Below are 23903 nucleotides of genomic sequence, written 5' to 3' on the forward strand. Positions count from 1 at the left end.
TGTCTGTCTGTCTGTCCGTGTGTCACACTTTTGTGCCCATATATGGAGCTTCTTTGGGGAGACCTAGCAGCTCATGTCTGTGTGTCCGACCGTGTGTCACGCTTTTGTGCCCATATATGGAGCTGCTTTGGGGACTCCTTATATGGTTATGGCTGAGTCATGGTGACAACTTAAATATGTATACGAGCTGCGTTCGCTTCCCGCGTTTGCGCGTCTTACTGGTTTAGGTATTGGGTTTTAAAAGTCCTTTTATTGGCACTTCATGTTGAGATCCGCATATACAGCAGACGAGTATTGAAGAATATAATGTTTTATTTCAGGAAAATAAATTACAATACATTACAAAAAGTTCAGATAATGGAATTCTAAGCAAAGTCACAATTATTATTAGAGAGGGCCTATTATATGAAGAGGTTGGAAAGTGGTGAAGTGGTCCTTGAAGTAAAGCAGGTGGTTCCAAAAAGAGAAGACAAGAAACAATACTTCTTTAACCATTCAGGACGGGAACCCCTTTTGGTGTTTTTAGCATTATGTTATACTCTAGCTATTGAAAAATAGCAGATCTACAAGCTCATACGAGCTTGCAGATCTGCTATTTCTGAAAGAATCGTGAAAATGTGTCGCAAATCTTTGAATATATTCTTTCACAGTAAACATTTTTTACTCATATCTTTGCTTCTGGGGGTGGTCCCTGGAACAACATATTTTCACATGGGTGTCCTTGACATGAAAAAGGTTGAACCACTGACACAGAAACATATAGGTTTTTCAGAAAACTCTTAGGATTTGGAAGACTTTTCTTTAATGAATCGGCCTCAGGTCTAAATGGGTAAATAATGATATTCTAACAGTTTCAGGTCCATAGGACAGGAAAAGGTAGTACAAAAATAAATATAACGGATAGATCTTTATTTTTATTTATTTACATTTTTATCCCACAAATGTGTCACCCCCTTTTTCACCCGGTGCCAATGCCTATAAGCTGTAATCCTGGGCACTACTCTCCCTCTGCCAACCTTGGGAGAGCCCCGAACTGAGCTCATGCGCTATATCTCCCTGAAATATCAACTTGAAACACTACAGCAACACTACAATAGTTTCACCTATTATACCAATACGAACCTCGACAGCGCTGCGATCTTTGACTTCACTTTTATTTCGTTCACAAACACTTTGTTTATTTATTTATTGCAATTTAGTCAATGCCAGTTGCATTCCCATACTGTATGCTGGCAGCCTCTTCATTTCACCTTCCTGCTGAACAGGTCCGTGTTCGTTCTGGCAGTTGGTTTTCCCTTTTGAAAGCTGCAACACGTTCCTTCCTCCTCAAAGTTCCTTTTATATAGTAGCGTATCTTCAATTCTATATGCAGCTAATTGCACTCAATCCAAATAGGCCATCGTTACAGTAGTTTCCTTTCACACACAAAAAACAAAACAAAGACAGACAGACTGTCAGACAGTCTTGGTAACTGAAGCTTTGACACTATTTGTAATATGCCGGCCCCTCTTCTATTTACCATTCTTCTAGATTATCTATTTTCTTCTGCCAGGAAACCTGTCTTTCAAATGCACTGTTTGCAATTAAATACGCCTTTATACAGTCCAGTTCAGTTTGCAACTTTCCCCAAAATGTAGGCCGAAGTGAGTAGAAAATAGGGCAGGTTCTTTGAGGTTCTACCTTCAATATCTCCTCTGGGTTGATTTAGTTTTATTTATATTGTTATTTTCATATATTTTTCCGAGTTGATGCTGTCAAGAGGTGTTGTGTACAATACAGAGTAATGAGAGCTGTGTAGTTTTCCTTTCTGGGGGGGGGGGGGGGGGGTTGTTTTTACAGTTTTTTGTCTTTTTGAGTTTGTCTTGTTTAAAAAAAAAAAAAAAATCTTGATTCTGTAATTCATTGTTGTGAATATCTGCATTTTCAATAAATAAATCTTAAAAAAAAAAAAAAAAATGTTCAGAATGATGATTCAAGCTGACAGGAATCAACATAAATATTCTCTCAGGGTCCAAGGCTAAAACTGAGTTCCACCAAGCAGTATACCATTTATAAGACCGACGCACATTTTAGTTTAGGGTCACGAATTCGGTGCCACATGACATATATATGAGGCGGCATGAACCCGTGTACCACCAGCATTTCCCTGTAAAAGCAGGGGTGATAGGGATCGATCATTCTCGAGGGGATGGTCAGCCCGAATGTCTTGACACCCATATGATTCGCAGGCTTGAGACCTGCTCTCTGTAAACAAAATCCCATGTACACGTCGTCGATGGGGTGAACGTTAATGCTCTTGGACATGTTGTATATGACCGAGGCCGTGTATCCCGACAGGAGGAACCCCCCGCCGCCGCAGTAGTCGGGGTACGAGTTTGACTCCTGCACCTGAACGGGCACGTAGTACTTGCTCGTGGGCCACCGGAGGGGACCCACGCCGCTCATCATGTTCCCAATGAAGAGGTGCCTTTCCCTGCCCTCCTTCTTGTCGCCGACGCCCAGGAGGTACTCCACCATGTTGTCCGTGTTGGCGAAGATGTCGTCGTCCCCGTTGAGGAGGAACTGCACGTGCGGACACTTCCTGTCCAGCCACTCCAGGAAGAGGACCTGCTTCAGAGTGAGGTTGTAGAAGGAGTCGTTGAACTCCCACTGCAAGATGTCGCCGTGCTCGCGCTGTTCCATTTCCAGCATCTGGTCCAGCCGCTGCCGCTCGAACCCGCTGTGTGTCGTTCCCACGAGGAACAGCCTGCGGATCTGCTTGCCCCTCTCCAGCCTCTCCTCGCCCCAGGTCTTGCGCAGGACCTCGCGTCGCACGTAGTTCTCCGGAGTGCTCTTGATGACGAGCAGGAGGAAGACGTCCCCGGAGCGCTCCGGCCCTCCACATTTGTCGGGGGCGTCCAGCAGCAGTGGGAAGTGACGGCAGTGGCGGTAGTGCAGGTGGTCCTGGATGTGCGCGGGGAGAGAGGCGAAGCCCGCCACGTTGTCTGCCATGGACGCGTTCCTCTGGCAGGTTGGCCAGGAAGTGGGAGAGGCCGGCGAGGACGTCGTGTTGCTGTGACTGTAAGCTGCCGTCGTGTTCTCAGCTGCTGTCTCGACTGTCCGAGGAAGACGGACAATCTCCCGTTCTCCCGTTTCCACATCGTCGTCAGGAGGCTGGGGGATGGAGTCCACGTTCCAGAGGATGACCAAGAGGGATGAGAACGTCAATGCGCCGATCACCAGAAAGGCTTTCCGCTGCACCCTGCAACACAGCATTCTTCTCATCCTCGACACTCTGCAAAGGGACAGACAAAACCATGTTCTCAATATTGACCACGACACCACACTGACCGCAGAGAAGGCTGTTGGGTCAGAAATAACAAATAAATCTATGATGCTTTTTGCATGTGCGGTTTTCTGCACCGACAGAAGGCCTTCCCACAGAAATACTGCTAAGTTTTAAATATGTAATCCCAAACTCAATTGTGAATACTGAATATGCATTTGTGATCTTAAGATAAGATATATTTTAATACCCCCATAGTGACATTTGTTATGGACTCCATCATGGAAGAAAAAAAGCCATATATCACCATCGCGACAGCACTGTTAAAACTGTTATACTTTCAACAGTGAGCATACATACACACATATCTTCTTTTAAATATTGAATCGGCTAGCACGGCCGATGTCCAATGACGCTGTGTATTGATTAGAGAGACATTTTGACTCTGATCTGATCTAGCCTTTTTGTGCTTAATGTTAAAGGTAGAGTAAGTGATTTCACTTAATTCAAATATCACTTATTTTTTGTTTTGTTGTGATAATCCTCTCTACTATAGAGTGTGCTGACCATATAATGAGAACCCTCCCTGTCCCCAGTTAACCCCTGGGGGTCAACAGGGGTCCCACAGCCAAAAACGAAACCTACGGTTTTTTGAGTGAAATCACTTACTCTACCTTTAACAGCCAGGCCAAGTCAAACACTCAATGTTATCTTTGACAATGTTGTCATCACCTCAATCAACACCTGACCGACTTCTATCAGTCAAACGGTGACATAAAAATGTCACTCTCCATCGATAAAAACACATTGTGAGCTTTATAGACTCTTATCTTATCATATGACTGTTTAAACGTATAACCTAAAACAGATAACCGGTCAGAAGCTGCTATACAATCCAGGGCGGCTATTGGTGTACACATCACTTTTATGACCGGTAAAGTGTCATAAAAGTTGACAATGTTTGGACCCCGTAGAGCAGGTGTCATAGTGTAGCAGTATACTGTATACTGAGTGAGTGCACATGTATAGTGCACCCCGATAGGGCTGTGGTTGGTGGGGGGGGGGGGGGTCAGGGGGGAGGAGACGGTATGGTAGATTGACAGTAGCCTATGCCACTACTTAACACTAGAACACTGGTTCTCAAAATGGGGTCCAGTGACCCCCAGGAGTCCTTGAAGGAGCTCCATTTTGTTTTATAGACAAAATATAAATTAGGAAATGAAATGTTCCTCCTTTTGCTGGGGAACCCTCCCCAGCAAAAGGAGGAACATTTAATTTCCTAATTAATATTTTGTCTATAAAACAAAAAAATCTAAAATCTCATCTTTGTGATCTTATAGATCTGCCATTTAGAAAACGGATAAGTCTATTATTGTCACGGTTTGCAGGAAAGACTGAACCCAATTGCAGAGACAAAAGCAGAACAGGTTTCAAATTAACTTATTTATTAAGCCATGGGCATGGCACTGTTGGGGCTGAAGAGGGGGTGGAAATAGGTGTGTGACAAGGACTGACAGAGGGAACGGAGAGTGGGAGTGGCTGACATGGTCTAGTGTAGAGCGACAGACCATGACAATTATAGGGGTTTCTGGCACAAAATATTTTTCAAATGGGGGACCGTGTGGACATATCATTTTCAATTTGGGGGCCCTTGACATGAACATGTTTGAGAACCATGAACTGCGATAGACTTCACCAATCAATGCTTTCAATACTAAAGCCACAATAGGGGCTTGTAATGTGACCCACAGGTTACGGGGCCAAATGCTTATTTACAGTAATGGCTTGTAAACTCGTTTGTTCAGCTTCTCTTATTCAATCGTAATGCTTTTGTTGCCCTGCCTGCCTGCCTGCCTGCCTGCCTGCCTGCCTGCCTGCCTGCCTGCCTGCCTGTCTGTCTGTCTGTCTCTGGAGCTAATCTCGCAAACCGGTGGGCTGCTCAAACTTTATATTCACACTGTATAGTGGAGGTACAGAAGTACCTCCAATATGCCTGCACGCACGCACGCACGCACGCACACATGTCGCACACACGCACACACAAACACACACTGTCCTGGCTGTCATCTACTTGTCATGGATCGTTTGTCGTTTCACTGCATAAGTACAAGAGACACAGTTCCAATTCCTTTTCAAATTAAGAATTAATTCAAGGTATTTATTTATCAAGGTAATGATGATGATGATTATGACTATTATCATTGATTTCTCTATTGAGGATACCGGTGAGTGTCAAAGCTCTCTGCAGTTGCTAAGAAGGAATCTCTGGTTTATTCTTGCAGAAATGAGCATTTGCGCCTGTCGTAGACATGCGCAGAGCAAGTTCAGTCAGGGAACCTCAGTCAGCGCGCCGGCCGTTAATTGGGCCACCGCAGCATCATCCACATGATTCACTCAGCCAATCACAGCTCACCCCATCTCTCATACCGGCTACTTGAACCAGAGGTTTGCATTCCTCTGCCTTCTTGCTTGCCCACTGCTGCTGTATCAGAGTGCTGCTGTCATACAACCTGCGCTCAATTCTGCTTGCTTGCTTGCTGCTGCTTTATTGTATACTGTGCGCTGCTGTATACAAAGTGCTCACCCACCTCCACCCCAGGTACCACCTGTCGTTTTGGATCTACTGTTTTAGGTACGGGGGGATTCAGAGTCCATATGGTCGGGACTGATGCGCTTGACCTGAGTACCTAAAAAAGCAGATCCAATACATCGCCAAACCATAATAAATATATTGCATTGATTATCTTATATTCAATAAATATATATATTACATCCTCCTTGAGTTGTCTGACTGAACTATAGTTCTGTCCAGATCAGGTCATAACAAATTGTTTTTCAAATTTGTAATCCATCTGAAGTGTGTGTGTGTGTGTGTGTGTGTGTGTGTGTGTGTGTGTGTGTGTGTGTGTGTGTGTGTGTGTGTGTGTGTGTGTGTGTGTGTGTGTGTGTGTGTGTGTGTGTGTGTGTGTGTGTGTGTGTGTGCGTGTGTGCGTGTGTGTGTGTGTGTGTGTGTGTCTCAGTCTGGCTGTCTGTTGCAGTGGTCAATGTGTGTAGGCTGCTCACCACTCAAACAAGAAATGATCACATTGTGATATTTGTCAGGTGAAAGAAGCGCTGTCTCTGTTGTGTTCTCCTAGTATGATTATTATTGTAGTAACGTGTATGTTTGTGTGTCACAATCTCGCGCTTCGCGGCTGTTTGTGTGCGCTGTCTCCGTTGTGTTCTCCCACCCCCCCCCATATTAGTATGATTGTTATTTTAGTAACGTGTATGCAGCCGCGTTTGGTTTGAAGTTAATTATATCGAGAACATTGCAAACGTGCAGGCTTCCCCGTCAAGCCGTGAGTGTGACTATGAGTGATCATGCTCCCCTTGGGCCCTTCACATTGCCCAGAGGCCGCTTTGCCATCCCATTGGCTTGGTAACCCATATGATAGGTCGTGACTGGTCGCGTACATTTCACACCTAGATGTTAGTCAGGTTTCACCTAGTCTCTCAAGACAGACTGTTCAACAAGGGGAGGTGCTGTTTTCCCGAATATTTGCCGATGGGATTCTCAGATTGGGTTTCACCTGACAAAAACCTCAGGGACAAGATATTGTGAGTGGGAGGATGACTGATTTAAGCAGTCACACCTGGCCTGAGTCAAACTAGAACTGGACTCAGAGCTGGGTGTGGCTTTCGCACCTGTTGTGCATGGACTTGATCCAGGCACAACAGGTTAAATCAGTCACCTCCACAAACACTCGAGAGATAGCCTCTGTGGGGAGATCGCCTCTCCTAAAGGATATTATTGTGTATGGATTATTGTCCCTGCACATGAAGGAATAAAGACAAACATAAGGAAGCTGCCCTGTGTTGTGTCCTTCCTTGCCCTGGGTATAGTGACTAGTCGGTCACATGCAGATACATACGCCAGTAAAGTAACAAAAACGAAACAAACAAAAAATGCTTTGTTTTATAGTATAGGCTACTGACCAGATCAGAATGCTTGAAAAGACAATTTAATCTGTAGAGTGCTGTTCTACACAATATCAAATAAAGGATGTCACGATGATTCAGCCTATTGCATTTGATGACGTTTTCCGTGCTTCATGCATCACTGGCCCTTGTAAAAGAGAACAATGCGAGACGATCCCATTGTTTATTTTATTTCTCCTTTATTTAACTAAGTTGGTCCCAATTTGGGACCAACCTAGTTAAATAAAGGAGGAAGTGTTTAAGGAGGAAGTGTTTAAAACTCAATGGGACGGCCCCATAGTTAAATAAAGGAGAAATAAAATAAACAAACTCCCACATGCGTGTGGCCAGCGTGGTGAGATGAGAGATTGTTGTCTCAACGGGTCTGTGGGCTGACTCAGCCTCTCCACATTCCATCACCCTTCAATGTAATCATACAATAATCTCCATGTACTCATACAATAATCTCAATGTAATCATACAATAATCTCAATGTAATCATACAATCACGTTCTGCCTTCACTCTCTCCCTTTTTATCACTTTACTTTATCACAGTATGGTTTTCTCTTCCTTGAGATTACTGAGTAATACGTCTCAGGTCTCCCTGCTCACAGCTCTGTGGTTATTTCCCACACTCTGACTTTTGCCAAATTTCTGACACTTGTTTGACCTAAACTTGCATCCTGCCTGTGGACATTGTATCATTGTTATTATTACAATATAAGAAATGCTTCAAGTCTATGTACTGTAGACTATAGTCTGAATAGAAATATGCAACAAATGGGTGAACCACAACCATTGTTTTGTTAATTATTGAAGCATGAGGTGCTAATTTGCTTGGCATATAGTCTGGCTTCCGTTATACAGCGTTCCATTTTCACACAGCTTTGTATGATAGAGGAAATGCAAATGCAAATGGACAATCGGCCCAATGTTCCCGTCTTGTGTACAGTATATGTACACTAGTATACAGGCTACCTGTGTGTACCCACAATATAAATATGATCCTATGTGGAATCAGCTGTCAGCCTGACTGATTCACTTCTATACCATTATTAGTATTATGTTGATTGTTTTCTCTTATTTATGCTATAATTGTACGTGAAAACCAAAAGAAAATGAAAGTTCACACAGTCTATCTGTATCAAGTGTAAGCCAAATGAGTGGCTGAGCAAGATGAACAGACTTTTATTTTCAAATGTTTTTGCTACTAGTTTTTTCGATATTCAAGGTTGTACTTTATTGCTACATCTTGTGTACATAATAAGGTACATAAGAGTAAAACTTATTTTAGTTTTGGCTTCCCTCAGACAATGCAGCAGCATAGAGCATACCGTTCAAACACAGCAAACAGGCGAATATAGAAACAATTTACAATTTAGGCATTTAGCAGACGCTCTTAATCCAGAGCGACTTACATAGAATATAGAAACCTGGTTAATATAGGCTACATTTAAAACCTAATTTATAAAAATAATAATAATAATAATATTAATTAATAATATTAAGACTGACACTATAAATAGATGGGTGTACTCTACCTTGTTTGATGATGCAGTGGAAATCTTTATTTTGCTGTTGAGTGTCTGAAATGTCAGAACAGTATTGACTACAGTTGTGTCTCCCCTTTAATGTCTCTTTGGAAATGACCCCTACTGAGGTTACAGGAGGGGAAGCTCAGAACCTTTTGTTTAAACAGGTTTTGACAACCTGTTTGCATGTCAGACAATTACGTGGCTGTATGGCAGTTTCTGTAGAAGGGACTACATTGCTATTATTAAAGGATTAGTAAAGATTTGGACGTTTAATTAATTAATTAATTGATTTGTCAGGTCAACGCTTTCACCTGTTGTAGCAAGTATTATAACTTTAAGTCTTTTAATATAGACAGACTTTATATTGTTCTATAGAAGCTTTTGTGAGAAGCAAATATTGTGCGAAGCTTCATTATAGGCTATACCAAAAAGAATCCTTCTAAAATATTCACTTGATTTGTTTATTTGTGAGTATGTTTAAAAAGAAAGTAAAGCAAAGATCACAATTCCGTGGGAACAAAAGCTGCCATTGGTTTCTGAAATACAGGTAAAAGGCTGAATATAGCCTGTACTTACCATACAAAATATTGTCTCCTTCCTCTACTGCCTTTTCCCACTGGGTATTCTACTGTTCATAAAAACATATATATGTATGTTTTTGTTGCGTTCTGATATTTGCCATGAAATCTATAGGACAATATAGTCCTTGAGCCTCGTCATAAATGGGCTGCTATATAGCCTGCTACTGATGAACATGAACTGGTCCCTCATGCATGTGAGTTCAGTGTGCTCTGACTGCTCTCCCAGGGCGTTGCTTAGTAGCATGCGTCTCACATGCAAGAGAGCCTGTTACGCTGGAATTGGTTACCTAATGCCTATAGTCGGGGGCTACAAAGACATTTTTATTGTGTCACTCCTCAGTGCCACAGGCAACGAGGACATAGAAATTAAAGTATTTTATTTTATCATGCTCTGTGCTCAAAGTTCAATTAAGAAAAAATGTTTGATTTTTAATTGCACTTTGAGCACAGAGCACTTTTTGAGCATGATAAAATAAAATAAAAATATTTTCACAGTTTTCTCAGCGCTTCAGTACAGTAGTAGTGAAATTAGCCGATCTACAAGCTCATGAACACGGCACACTTGTAGATCTGCAATTTTCACTAGTTTGGGTCCCGGGCAAACGGATCTTTTGGGTCACAGGCTGAAAGGTTTGAGAACCACTGACGTAGACCATAGGACAGTGGTTCCCAAAGTGGGGTCCGGGGACCCCCAGGGGTCCTTGAGAGAGTTCCAGGGGGTCCCCAGCTAAATGATAATTAGGAACCAAATGGACCTTTATGGGTCTGTAGCTCAGAGTGTACAAAAATGGAACCAAATGGACCTTGGTTCCATTTGTACACTCTCAGAGCCACACTTCACCCTATTGCATATGCATATGCCCCGAGGAGACGTATTGCGACGCGAGGCTAGGTCCGTAGACTAATGCATGTCAAACTGAAACTGGGTGGGTCCTTGAAATTAAAATGGTTGAAAATCACTGTTAGAGCCGTCAAAATATACGTCTCTTATGGGGGTCCTTGGCATATCTATGCTCCCTCAGCCCTATGTTCCCTCTGGTCTGTATGTTTCCCCCTTGAAACTAACCATAAAGGTGGCTCCCCTCCCTACCAAACCAAATCAATCAATGTTACTTTATTATATTATATAAATATTTAATTTTTGCTTGTGAAACTAAGCCCCCCCCCCCCCTTCCCAGTATAACAGAGACAGGCAGGCAGGCATGCTGGCTGCTCTGTGAGTGGAAGTTTGTCTGTAATGGAGTCAACCTAGAGCTTGTCCATAGTTTAAAATACCTTGGAGTTATTATGAATTATAATGGATCATTTAAGATTGCTATCGAAGAATTACACAAGCAGGCCTCACGTGCCATGTAAATGTAAATGTAGATCATTTACATTTAAGTAAATGTCTGCTTAACCTGTTCAACACAGGTGCCCATGTGTCACCTTCACCTTGGGTTGCACAGGTGAAGGAAATACCGGATGACTGTGGTATGTCTTACATTTGGTTGGCCCAGAAATGTAATAACATTGACTGGTTGAAGCGAACTGTCGAACAAAGGTTGAAAGACTAGTTTTTGCAAAAGTGGCAAAGTGAACTCAATATAGTATGACATCATGTGACATTTATGTTGAATACAAACAAGAGTTCAAATTAGAAAAATACCTTCTATGTGAAAACCGTAAGTATAGACAGGTTATTTGCAACCTTAGGCTAAACAACACAAGAATCCCAAAGGTCATCAGTATACTGACCTTTGGGATTGGAAGGACTGGAAAGAAGTCAGAGGATTTGTAACCTATGTAATGAAGCCAGAATTGGAGATGAGTATCATGTTTTGTAGGAATGTAAAGGCCTATTCATATAGTCTGGTTTTTCGGTGGTGAGGTGACCACCGCTCCGGTGGTGAGCTGACCACCGGAGCTGAAATAACGTTGAGCGGTGTTGAGTAAAAACAGAGAGAAGGGCTGGAGCAGTGGCGGTGGTTTGCTCTTCACCGCGGCTCATGACGTCATGTTGTAGTTCGTTGGTTCCTAAAATCTGAAAAACAAAAAGTAATCTATAAAGTGGGTGCTTTTCTGAATATTAAACTTTCGGACAGGTGGAGTTTGCGTTCAGGTTTGCCCAACTGGTGAAGTGCTTGTTTGAGAGGGGACGCAAACCGTCTATAACAGGGGTTTTCAACTGATTGTGAACCAGGGACCACCACCTTGACTAAGGATCAACCTGGGGACCACTGTTGTGTTGTAATGGGATGTGGGCTAAGATTAGTGCTTTCGTAACACTTGTTATGGAATGCATCCCATGTCTTATACTGTTTCTCAAACGATGGTCCACGGACTTAACTGATATACAGTACTGACACATGTGGCCCTATATCTTGGGCGTGCCTTAACCTTTATCCCTAAACCTTTTTTTTCCATATTTTACTATCTTGAAAAATACTAGCAGATCTACATCCATACATTATGGCTATTATCAGCTATTTGAACTATTTTAATAATAGTAATAGTAATATATATATATAGTAAAAATGGCAAATACGTGCAAGATATAGCACATGATGACATGATTATATGGGCACATTAACATTTCCTAATAATGATGACTCATTCAGGCAAGCTGGTACAGTGGTACACCCTTCTTGAGATTCTAATTAACTGCCTTTTCTGTGGAATTTCTTAACCTCAGACTTCCCAGTAATTCTGATAACATTGACACACTTCCCATGCAACAGTGCACAGACGTTTAGTCAGTGCACTGTTCTGTTCTGTGGAAGAAAATACTTTGCTACATTACTAAATGCATGGTCAGGGACCACATGCAATACCTCCACGGACCACCAGTGGTCCACGGACCACCTGTTGAAAACCCCTGGTCTATAAACACGAGATTATTGGTCTAAAAACACCTGCAAGTGGCGTCAGACTCATATTCATAGTAGGTAGGCTATTTGGCATAAAAATTGAGGTATGACATTTTTTATTGCACGGCCCCAGAAAGTAAAGAATAAGTGCTAAATTTAACGTAATTACAAATCTTACCATTAGTCTGTACTCTGTAGTAACCTGTAGTAGTCTGTTTGGTGGGCAGCCACCTTAACCCTGACCCCTAGTCCCAGCCTAACCCTAAACTGAGGGAACATAGGCTACTGTAGACATGACCCCCACAAAAATAACATGGCTACCGTTGACTGATTTGCTAAATATTCGGGAATGGAGTTCCTTGGTTGTGTGCACAAGAGATATGACACTGCTCTGTTTGTCCTGGGCGATTCTGTGTTTATTCCTAACAACAACAACACTACATGCTGCAGGCAGGCAGGCAGGCAGGCAGGCAGGCAGGCAGGCAGGCAGACAGACAGACAGACAGACAGACAGACAGACAGACAGACAGACAGACAGACAGACAGACAGACAGACAGACGGAGGAGATAATTATTGTAAACATAAAACACATTATCTAAAAGGACAATAAATCTATCAAAATGCCACTTAAGCTACAGAAACAGATACTATATTATACAGTATGACTCAAGCCAAATGACTCGGTAAGGCTTACTTACGTACCTTAGGTAGTGCTGTCAATCCTTCCTCAGCCACTGTAGTAGCCGGCGGGGCGCGCTACAATGTAAGCTGGTGTTGTATAATCAGACGTCTGAATAGTCTGAATATGTCTGTAACCAAGTACGAAATACAATACTTTACATTAGGTAATGGTCTTAGAGTAATAGCTATTACGAGAAACTAGTAGAGTAATAGCTTTTACGAGAAACTAGTATATAAACATAGGATTATATCTCCAAACTGGCCTCGGGATCCCCCAGGAAGAAGTTACTTAATGTTGCTCGAGAAAGGGATGTCTGGAAATCTCAGCTGCGACCCGATTCCAGATGAGGATGGTTGGATGGATTAAAGCATCTGTCTGTGTCATTTTTGATTTTATCTATAGCAGCATCGTACGTTTTTCAGAAAACTCTTTTGAAACATTTTAGAAAGATATCGAAAATGTTTAGCCGTAACCTTAAAACCTTAAAATATTAAATTAAATAAAATCTCTATTGTAGGTCCCTGGCACAAAACATTTTTCAGATGGGGGGTCTGTGTCCAGATTTTATCTATCAATGTGGGGTTCCTTGACATGACAAAGTTTGAGAACTACTCATTTAGAAGGCATTTGTAGAATTTGGGTCAGAATTTATTGAGAGAATACCCCCTTGAGATGCAGCATCACATTTTAGAATGTTCCTATAAACAGATAAAACATTACATACTGATACAATACAAGACAAAACACAATATAAGTAGCCTACACAACACACAATGGAAATACACAATACACACATAAAGTTAGCTTGCTCATCCTCTCCCACCCACGCCCCCAGCCCTCAACTCATCTTACACAAAGAAATGGAGAATACAGTAGGTACATTGTGTACTGTATTCTCAGTGTACAGTGTACTGTATAAGAGAATCGGCCTCAGGTCTTAATAATGGGTTAGGTAATGCTAGGAAAAAATCTCCCTCAGCCACTAGTAGCTGCATGGGATGCTACAATGTGGCCTGCATGGTAGCCTGAATATTTCTGTAACAACGTACTAAATGCAAGCAGCAGACATAAACACACTCCTGAAGGCTCATGGCAGCGTGGAGTGCCACTTCCTCTTTTCTCGTGTCGCGTGTGCGTCTGTAACAAACAAAAGCAAACAAGCAAAAGTGTAGGTGCTGCGTTGCTAGTTGGCTATCGTGTCATGACTCTTTAGTCGACTGGTTAACGTAAGTGCCATTGGAATGGGGAACCCGGGTTCGCCTCCCGGCCGAGGCTACATTGGTGGCAGCGGTGGGATTGGGTAACCTCTACAAGTATGTTCCCAGGCGGCACAGACCTTAACCTGGGTAGTCGACAGCCCAAACAGTCTCACTCACTGGGGCGGAGGTCCCCCCCAGTCAGTCGAGCCTGGCTCCTGGCTGGTGCGCGTGGACGCGCTTCCAGTTGGGGGGGACGACTGTAGGCTATACGGTGCTGCGTTGCTTCTTGGCTATCGTGTCATGACTCTTTAGTCGACTGGTTAACGTATACGTGCCATTGGAATGGGGAACCCGGGTTCGCCTCCCGGCCGAGGCTACAAAAGCATCCATGCATGCAGTGCAACTGATCCACACAGATGCAAGGTACAAATGCGCTCCCTTTAGCTATACCAGTAATAAGTATCACCCACTGTGTGAACATATGGTAACCTAAGACCCACAGGTGAAATTTACATAGGGTTGGTGGGTCATGTATAAGCCCACAGGCCCCAGGCCCCAACTGGTGAGGATTGTATACATGTACAAGCCCCATACACAAGTGCGTGCATGCGTGTGCGTGTATGGGCCCCTTTGATCAGAAAACCCATGGCTAATTTAATATATTTTTTGCCGCTGATAAGACCCAACACATTCCCAGAGAGAAATAACAACATAAATAAATGGCAATAAATCAATATCATTATACAGAATATGCCCCCAAATAAAATAATGCTATATATATGCATTGCACTCACCTGTCCTGGTTCACAGCTGTTAAGTTAAACTCCCCTGGCCTTCAGAAATATATATTATTTAATCAGAGACCCGAATTGTTCTACAACCAAAACCCATAGGCACAGGACATTATATAATCATCATATCGGGAATGGCAGGTCAGTTGCCACTTCCAACCCATAACATTCAATTATGTTCCTTAACTCACTACCACCTCACATAACTTATATAAACAAATTGTCACAATAAAACTACAAGACTCAAAACCGACCATGCGTACCGTATTGACTATAATCAACAGGATTTTACCATTTATTCATACATACTTTTGTAGCCTTCTGAAAACAAAAACAGCTGACCTACAAGCGGGTGTGACACATTTTCATGTTCCAGGATCAGGTCACGCTCATTTGTGCGACTGGTTCTTTAGGGTTGGAGTATAACACATGTGAGAATGCAAGCCTCTGACAGATTAATTGTCGAATGTTCAGCAACACGTTTGCTTTTTCTTGGTGTAACGAAGTGGTCCTCCGTTACTTATTACTTATATTTGGCACATTTATGCTTGTTTTGCACACATATTGTACCAGTGTTTGATTGAAGTATTTATATTTGCACAGCATATGCACTTTAGTCGGTTGTATTTGCACACAAAGGAAAAGTCATGCGTTGAACTGGTTTATTGAAAGTATTATGAACATGGGAGTAGTTTCCTATATCCGGCAGGATGGCCACTCAGCATTGTACAGTACCACCTGGGGAAACAGAGGAATGTTTGGTCATGATGGGCAAGTGCAAATACAGTTAAGAATGCAATATGTGTCAGGGCAATATAAGTACAATAATATGTAATATGAGACTGTGTTATGGGTAATTGAATACTTACTGCTTCTGTTCTGTCTGTTCCAGTGTGTTCGGGCAAAAGAGTCCCCAGGCTACCAGAGCACTATATTGGTCTGGACTGGACCACAGTGAAATGGCCAGGGGGTGTTTGAGTTATGCATTGGAGCTGCTAATGATAATGGGATATGTGGTTTATCTTGCAATAGTGTGGGCATAATTGATTTACTTACCTGTGTAGTGATATAGATGTATAGGCTCATGTGATGTGGGTTATGTGGGGTTCAGAAGTGTTGCATGTTTGACCGGTAATATGGTAGCTCTGCACTGATTGTTTCAGCTGCCTATAAGAGGCTGCCAGGAAGCACACACACACTCAGTGTTAGATCAGTGAGAGGGCATGGTGGAGCTGCACACCAACATGCCCTATCTCTTTGCTGCTTGTGTCATGCCATTTCCCATGCTGTAACCTTCTTTTGGGAATAAATCACGGTGTGGCTGCATTTTACCTCCTGACTCTGTGCTCATTTCCAGCCGCTTATTGGGCCAACCCTACACATTTTCTGGAACACATCACAAGTTTCCTCCCCTAAACTCAACGGCACCATTTTGAAGGTACATACTGTATTGTATCAGAGCATGAATCTGTACTCCGTATTGGCTAATAGTGGTATCACGACCCACCCTACTGAGACATTGTTCGCCATGCATGCCTGTGGATCTATGAGCAACGCAGCAAAAGGGCAGAAATAATTCTTGGAGAATCTGTCTGTGCTTCGATACCTTCTGCCAGAAGGCAACAGAGTGAAATGTTGTATTGTTGTTTGTCCAGTTTTTTTAATGTTCTCTCTCTCTCTCTCTGTTTCTGGCACAACAGTGCCACTTTTGCCCCTACTGGTACTCTAAACATTGGGACATAGTCACATAGTCCAAAACATAGTTCAACACACAGTCACATACCGGTAAGTTAGGACATAACTGTTCCACTCAAAAATCACACTGTGATTTCCACATTGTGATTTTCACACTGTGATTGTTTAAAGCTGTATACACTTGTGTGAAGTGAGGGTGAGGGGGCCTTTCTAGGCATAGAAAATTAAATAAAACGACAGAACTGCAGACAGCGACACTGGCAATACCGGTCCGTCACATAAAACACAATACATAGCACTTATATAGCACTTATATAGCACTTTCATCTGAAGCGCTTTTCTTTACATAGATTATGCACATTCACCCTTCACACATCAATGGTGGCGGAAACCATGCAGGCGTAGCTGATACAACAACTTTAAGTGCATAATCATTGTGTGCTCAGGTTGCTATGTAATCAAATAACCACACACACAGTCGCCCGCAGGCTATGTGGCACTGAGACCCATCAGGCTGCTATGCTATAGGCCTACTGCCAGCTGGCACCTTTCAGAACACAATACAGTTACAGCAGCCAGAAGAACAAATTGTATAATTGGCATAGCAGACAGAACATATTGTATGTAGATGGCATAGCAGACAGCAGACAGAACATATTGTATAGTTGGCATAGCAGACAGCAGACAGAACATATTGTATAGTTGGCATAGCAGACAGCAGACAGAACATATTGTATAAGATGGCATAGCAGACAGCAGACAGAACATATTGTATAGTTGGCATAGCAGACAGCAGACAGAACATATTGTATAGTTGGCATAGCAGACAGCAGACAGAACATATTGTATAGTTGGCATAGCAGACAGCAGACAGAACATATTGTAGGCTACAGTTGGCATGGCAGCCCATCAGAGTGTTACACACAGCTTAACCCATTTAGGCCTGACGTTGAAATAAAAAGAACGTTCGCTCTGAAAGAATATATTCAAAGATCTGTGCCACATTTTCACGATTTTTCTAAAATAGCAGACCTACAAGCTCGTAGCGTGCGCTATGAGCTTGTAGATCTGCTATTTTTCAATAGCTAAAGTACAACATAATGCTTAGTTAAAACACCAAAGGGGGTTCCCAGAATGGGTACAAATTTCTTCTTTACAAAACCCAATAGCCAGGCTAAAACACATTCAAGTACAATAGAGCTATTATCTTACAATATTCCAATTGTGCTCTTGCGCTGGACTGGGGTTATAATGCACACATTTCATTATCAATTTACTTATTATATTGAAGTTGAGGTAGGTAAAACAGACTAGAGCGACAGTGTCATGAACTGTGCTGGTGTGTTGCTTCGAGTTGAATAAAGAAGATGGCCTATACTATTCAAAAGAATTGTAGGCTGCTTATTCCCATGAGCAAGAAGGACTGGAGAACGCTAAAGGTTGCAGTGGTAATTAATTACCCTCATGTCAACAACTCTATAGACTCTGGTTGAGACTCAGATGGTGATGTGTCAAACTGTCAACGCTATTCTTTCCTTTTCTTTAATTTCGCCCCACCAAAGAAATCAGAAATGTATTTCTGTGCAATGTTGTAAAAAATCTTTTTTCCCCCGATGGGTTCCCACTTCCCAAATTGGGTGAAATATGACAAACAGCACATTTGATCCTATTTCTTTTTTATTTTCTTTGTTTTAGTTTTCTGTATTTCCTTGACTGAGGAACAATATTGAGAAAGTTCAGATTACAGAAGTAGACCTATGCGTTAACCTAAACAATGCACACTCCCTAACATTGTTGCCCATCTTCTGACTAATCAACTACTGCTGGATTCACACGACACAGGCTTTTCTTGCCTATATAATATCGCATAATATGACTGCTTTAAGCACGTTTGCCTGCCTGAATGCTTATTCTGTTTGCCTGTCTATATTGAATTCGCATTTGTCATGCACTCTGCATTTGTCATGCACTATAGCCTACTGTCAAGCATGTCTGTATCCATCCTGCCTGTTTGCATATAGACTATTGTTTGTCTTATGCATCTTGTCTTTTAGATAATGGACAGTTAATGAATCATAGTTTATGTTATTGTTGCACTAACCTGCTGGTGATGTTTTCACAAGGCTTTTCACAAGAAGAAAAAGCACTACCAGCAGATTAGCCCAACAATGTCATACAAACCTATAGCAAGCCTTGTGACATTTAACCACAACAACTGTGACCAGTAAGACGCGCAAACGCGGGAAGCGAACGCAGCTGAGACCCTGCAGATCATGTCTGTCCGTCTGTGTGTCTGTCCCGCTGTTACTGTATATGTGGACCTGGCCCCTTTTGTGCCCATATATGGAGCTGAGTGGACCTGGCCCCTTTTGTGCCCATATATGGAGCTGAGTGATTGCTGATGCAACACACTCCATATTTGGATAGCGGGACAGACACACAGACAGACATGATCTGCTAGGTCTCATAGTAAGTGCTCACTGCGTTCGCAATAAGTATGTGTCTCTGTCGTCTTGATATGTACAGTTGACAGGTACTGTAGCTATTCTGTAAGTGCACGTGCAGCTCATTTTGTAGAAGAGGACCATCAGGGATTTAGTCTCAGGGTAGCAAAGCATAAGTGCATCACTCATATTGCTGTGGCCAATTGGATAACAATTGATTAACCTGCGTGAACCCTAGCATCGTTGCTCTGCTTGTCGAGAAAGGCAAACATTCAGTGAAAATAGCTAGCTAGTTTATTTTTGTTATAATCTGATCGCCCATGGCTGTGTACTTGTACGTGAGATCACAGTGTACTGCCTGAACTGTAGCATACTTTATAGTTCGCTACGGGAGACATCTCAGACAGCAAGGTCAGCCTTGCTGCAGTTAGCGGTTGTTATGTCTCAAGTGTTGTTGTCACGTCATTGGGATCCAGCTCTATATATGTTCCTGTATGTGTGTAATAAACTTTGTGAACCTTTAGCGTGATACTGTCTCGTGCCGCGTTATTGTTCTCCCGGGCCCGCCGCCGCTGTCACCGTACCAAGGTATACTTCAACCGGATTGTCACACACCACCCAGCCGGCACACACTATACCTGTCTGTCAAACCAGACGAGGGTTCAGTACTTCGAGTTTTACAACAATTTCTAATGACATACAGTAGTATACGGCTGGCCAATATTATTCCCTGCAGACAAATTCTTCTGCACAGAGATCAGCCTGCTGCTCTAGGCTACTCATACAGTATACACAGTATACACTATCTGGACAGAGAGACAATGACGACAATGAGCAAAGAAGACCAGCAGATACAGTATACTAGCCTACATTGTCTCGCCCAGGGTCCAAATATTCCCAAGAATTGTCTCGGCTTACAAAAAGGTCAAATATTTGGTTTCTCTGTCCTTCCTGGCTGCCCTAGGCCCCTGCACCTAGCTGTGTACTGGTTGTTGATGCATGTACGACATGTCACTACAGTAAGTCAGGCTTTATCTCAGTAAGTCAGGCTTTATCTCATATCGTTGTGTAACTGTTTTGAGAGCAGGAATGAAGACTGACCGGGAGATCCAGAACTTTGCCTTTTGGCTCTGGTGCAGAGAAAAAAGAATACAATAGCACTCCCACTGCTCCGGTTCGCCGACTGATCTCACTTTATCCTCTCATAAGGCCGTGTTGGGACCCCAGAAAAAGTGCCTAGAAAATGAATTTCGTTCCCTCATCATGGGCACTATACTCATTCAATGCATTTTTGCATTGAATGAGTATACTCTGGACTTTGGGTTAAAAGTTCTACTCATAATATCCTGCAGTATTTTGTCACAAGCCAGAAATGTAAATAGAAGTATATATAACCAAAAAAACGAAAATCTTGTGCTGTTGTTTTTGCTTGTAAAATATTAATAATATATCATATTGATTTTGGCAACACAAAATCTTTCTCAAATGTCATAAATACATATACCTAACATCTGAAACCAGTATTGGTGCCTTAGTTTACTATTATGTGAATCTAGATGAAATGTATCAAATTTGTTAAAGAGAACGCTTCAACTAAAGTGATTGGCACCTATAGCACAATGAAACATACACATAGTACATTTAGCCAAAAGCTTATGTTTCACACATACAAAGTGTCACAGCATCTGATATTTGTCCCAGATAGCCCAGGGCATGCTCTAATGATCAAGCTAGCGCGCCAGAGCCTGTGACCTTTGGGGTCACCATGGCGGCCAAATCAAATATGGTTACCACCTAAAACGGATTTGAACCAGATGAGCTACAAATGCAAACTTGGTGTCTAGTTCATGTTATTTGAATACTTATAATTACAATTGGGTGTGTCTGGAACCCTAATTTTCATATTTCCAAGATGTGAAAACGAGTTATAACTTTTGACACGTTTGGCAAACTTGGAGTTGATTTCATGTTTTTTTTATCATTGGAATTGGAACATTGGAATGTTCCAATTCATGATTAAATCTATATAGAACACTCGGGTTTGCCATTATAGGGTACAGCTTCCTCGCTGTATGCACCTAAACCACCCACCCTATGTTGGATGTACCCTATTGCAGGGATACTCAAATAGATTTACCTGTGGGCCACATTACAAAAATGGCAAGGGGCCAGGGGCCAGTAGATAAAATTACAACATTAATGATACTTGATAACTTCTCTCTTTCAATTGCTTTATTTTCGCAAAATGTATCAAAGTACAATGTGCATGCACACAATATGTAAATAAATAAATGTGTTACATTTTCTTGCATAAACACAAAGAGCTGTTTCCATAACTGCACAAATTATTGCACATAACATGAGTAGCTGTTATAATAACATAATAACATAACATGAGTAGCTCTTTGCCTGCCTGCCTGTCTGTCTGTCTGTCTGTCCATGAGTAGTTATTTGTCTGTCTGTCAATGAGTAGCTGTCTTACTGTCTGCCTGTCTATGAGTAGCTGTCTGCCTGCCTGTCTATGAGTAGCTGTCTGTCTGTCTGCCTTCCTGCCTGTCCAATTGTCCATGGGTAGCTGTCTGTCTGCCTGTCTGAGTAGCTGTCTGCCTGCCTGCCTAATTGTCCATGAGTAGCTGTCTGTCTGCCTGTCTATGAGTAGCTGTCTGCCTGCCTGCCTAATTGTCCATGAGTAGCTGTCTGTCTGCCTGTCTATGAGTAGCTGTCTGCCTTCCTGCCTGTCCAATTGTTCATGAGTAGCTGTCTGTCTGTCTATGAGTAGCTGTCTGCCTGCCTGCCCAATTGTCTATGAGTAGCTGTCTGCCTTCCTGCCTGTCCAATTGTCCATGAGTAGCTGTCTGTCTGTCTATGAGTAGCTGTCTGTCTGCCTGCCTGTCCAATTCTCCATGAGTAGCTGTCTGTCTGCCTGTCTATGAGTAGCTGTCTGACTGCCTGCCTGTCCAATTCTCCATGAGTAGCTGTCTGTCTGTCTGCCTGTCTATGAGTAGCTGTCTGCCTGCCTGCCAGCCAGCAAGTTGGTTAACAGAAAATAAATTGTTATGGCTGAGTAAAATAAAATACAATAAACACAATTTGCCTGAAAATAGATTACCCAGCTATGACCTTTTTCATGAAAAAAAAAAGTGATATGGCTGACTGAGTAAAATAAAACAATCTACCTGAAAATAGATAGCTATAAGTGAAGAGCAATTTCCGCAATTACCATTTCCGCAATTTCTGCAATTTCCATTTCCGCAATTTCCGCAATTTCCATTTCCGCAATTTCCGCAATTTCCATTTCCACCATTTCCGCAATTTCCGCAATTACCATTTCCGCAATTTGCAATTTCCATTTCCGCATTTCCGCAATTTCCGCAATTTCCATTTGCACCATTTCAGCAATTTCCGCAATTACAATTTCCGCAATTTCCATTTCCGGAAATGGAAATTGCGGAAATTGCGGATTTTTTCCCCCATTTTTTTCAAAACCTCAAAAATGATGAAAAACGGCGCGCTATAGTATGCCGTACGATATGGGCTATAGCCCATGGTCCAAAATGATGAGAAACGAGGATAACTTTTTTTTTCAAAATTTCAAAAAACATGGGCTATAATCCATCGTTTTTGTCATTTCGTCATTTTTTTCAAATCCTCAAAAATGATGAAAAACGGCGCGCTATAGTATGCCGTACGATATGGGCTATAGCCCATGGTCCAAAATGATGAGAAACGAGGATAACTTTTTTTTTCAAAATTTCAAAAAACATGGGCTATAACCCATCGTTTTTGTCATTTCGACATTTTTTTCAAATCTTCAAAAATAATGAAAAACGGCGCGCTATAGTATGCCGTACGATATGGGCTATAGCCCACGGTCCAAAATGATGAGAAACGAGGCTAACTTTTTTTTTCAAAATTTCAAAAAACATGGGCTATAACCCATCGTTTTTGTCATTTCGACATTTTTTTCAAATCTTCAAAAATAATGAAAAACGGCGCGCTATAGTATGCCGTACGATATGGGCTATAGCCCATGGTCCAAAATGATGAGAAACGAGGATAACTTTTTTTTTCAAAATTTCAAAAAACATGGGCTATAACCCATCGTTTTTGTCATTTCGACATTTTTTTCAAATCTTCAAAAATAATGAAAAACGGCGCGCTATAGTATGCCGTACGATATGGGCTATAGCCCACGGTCCAAAATGATGAGAAACGAGGCTAACTTTTTTTTTTCAAAATTTCAAAAAACATGGGCTATAACCCATCGTTTTTGTCATTTCGACATTTTTTTCAAATCTTCAAAAATAATGAAAAACGGCGCGCTATAGTATGCCGTACGATATGGGCTATAGCCCATGGTCCAAAATGATGAGAAACGAGGATAACTTTTTTTTTCAAAATTTCAAAAAACATGGGCTATAACCCATCGTTTTTGTCATTTCGACATTTTTTTCAAATCAATGAAAAACGGCGCGCTATAGTATGCCGTACGATATGGGCTATAGCCCACGGTCCAAAATGATGAGAAACGAGGCTAACTTTTTTTTTCAAAATTTCAAAAAACATGGGCTATAACCCATCGTTTTTGTCATTTCGTCATTTTTTTCAAATCCTCAAAAATGATGAAAAACGGCGCGCTATAGTATGCCGTACGATATGGGCTATAGCCCTTGGTCCAAAATGATGAGAAACGAGGATAACTTTTTTTTTCAAAATTTCAAAAAACATGGGCTATAACCCATCGTTTTTGTCATTTCGACATTTTTTTCAAATCTTCAAAAATAATGAAAAACGGCGCGCTATAGTATGCCGTACGATATGGGCTATAGCCCACGGTCCAAAATGATGAGAAACGAGGCTAACTTTTTTTTTCAAAATTTCAAAAAACATGGGCTATAAC

At 41.9% G+C, this 23903-nt stretch overlaps 1 protein-coding gene across 2 annotated transcripts; it reads right to left on the bottom strand.

Annotated features, from left to right (window-relative positions):
- Positions 1-1876: 1876 nt before the first annotated feature.
- Positions 1877-9452, bottom strand: LOC308319864 (N-acetyllactosaminide beta-1,3-N-acetylglucosaminyltransferase 3-like). 2 transcript variants are annotated; one of them, XM_080770092.1, is made up of 3 exons: positions 9338-9356; positions 8768-8812; positions 1877-3274 (listed from the first exon to the last, which is right to left on the bottom strand). In XM_080770092.1, the coding sequence occupies exon 3, from the start codon at positions 3262-3264 to the stop codon at positions 2050-2052; it is 1215 nt and encodes a 404-aa protein (XP_080626218.1). In that variant the 5' UTR covers positions 3265-3274; positions 8768-8812; positions 9338-9356; the 3' UTR covers positions 1877-2049. The 2 variants fall into 2 exon arrangements, with proteins under 2 accessions (XP_080626218.1, XP_080626217.1); XM_080770091.1 differs by lacking the exon at positions 8768-8812 and having other exon boundaries at positions 9338-9452.
- Between the last annotated feature and the right edge of the window lie 14451 nt (positions 9453-23903).

This window comes from Protomyctophum bolini, assembly GCF_963924005.1.
Source record: "Protomyctophum bolini genome assembly, chromosome: 8".
In the NCBI taxonomy this organism is placed as follows: Eukaryota; Metazoa; Chordata; class Actinopteri; order Myctophiformes; family Myctophidae; genus Protomyctophum; species Protomyctophum bolini.

Excerpts from the sequence above, each read along its gene's own strand:
- LOC308319864 (XM_080770091.1), bottom strand. The coding sequence starts at position 3,264 with ATGAGAAGAATGCTGTGTTGCAGGGTGCAGCGGAAAGCCTTTCTGGTG.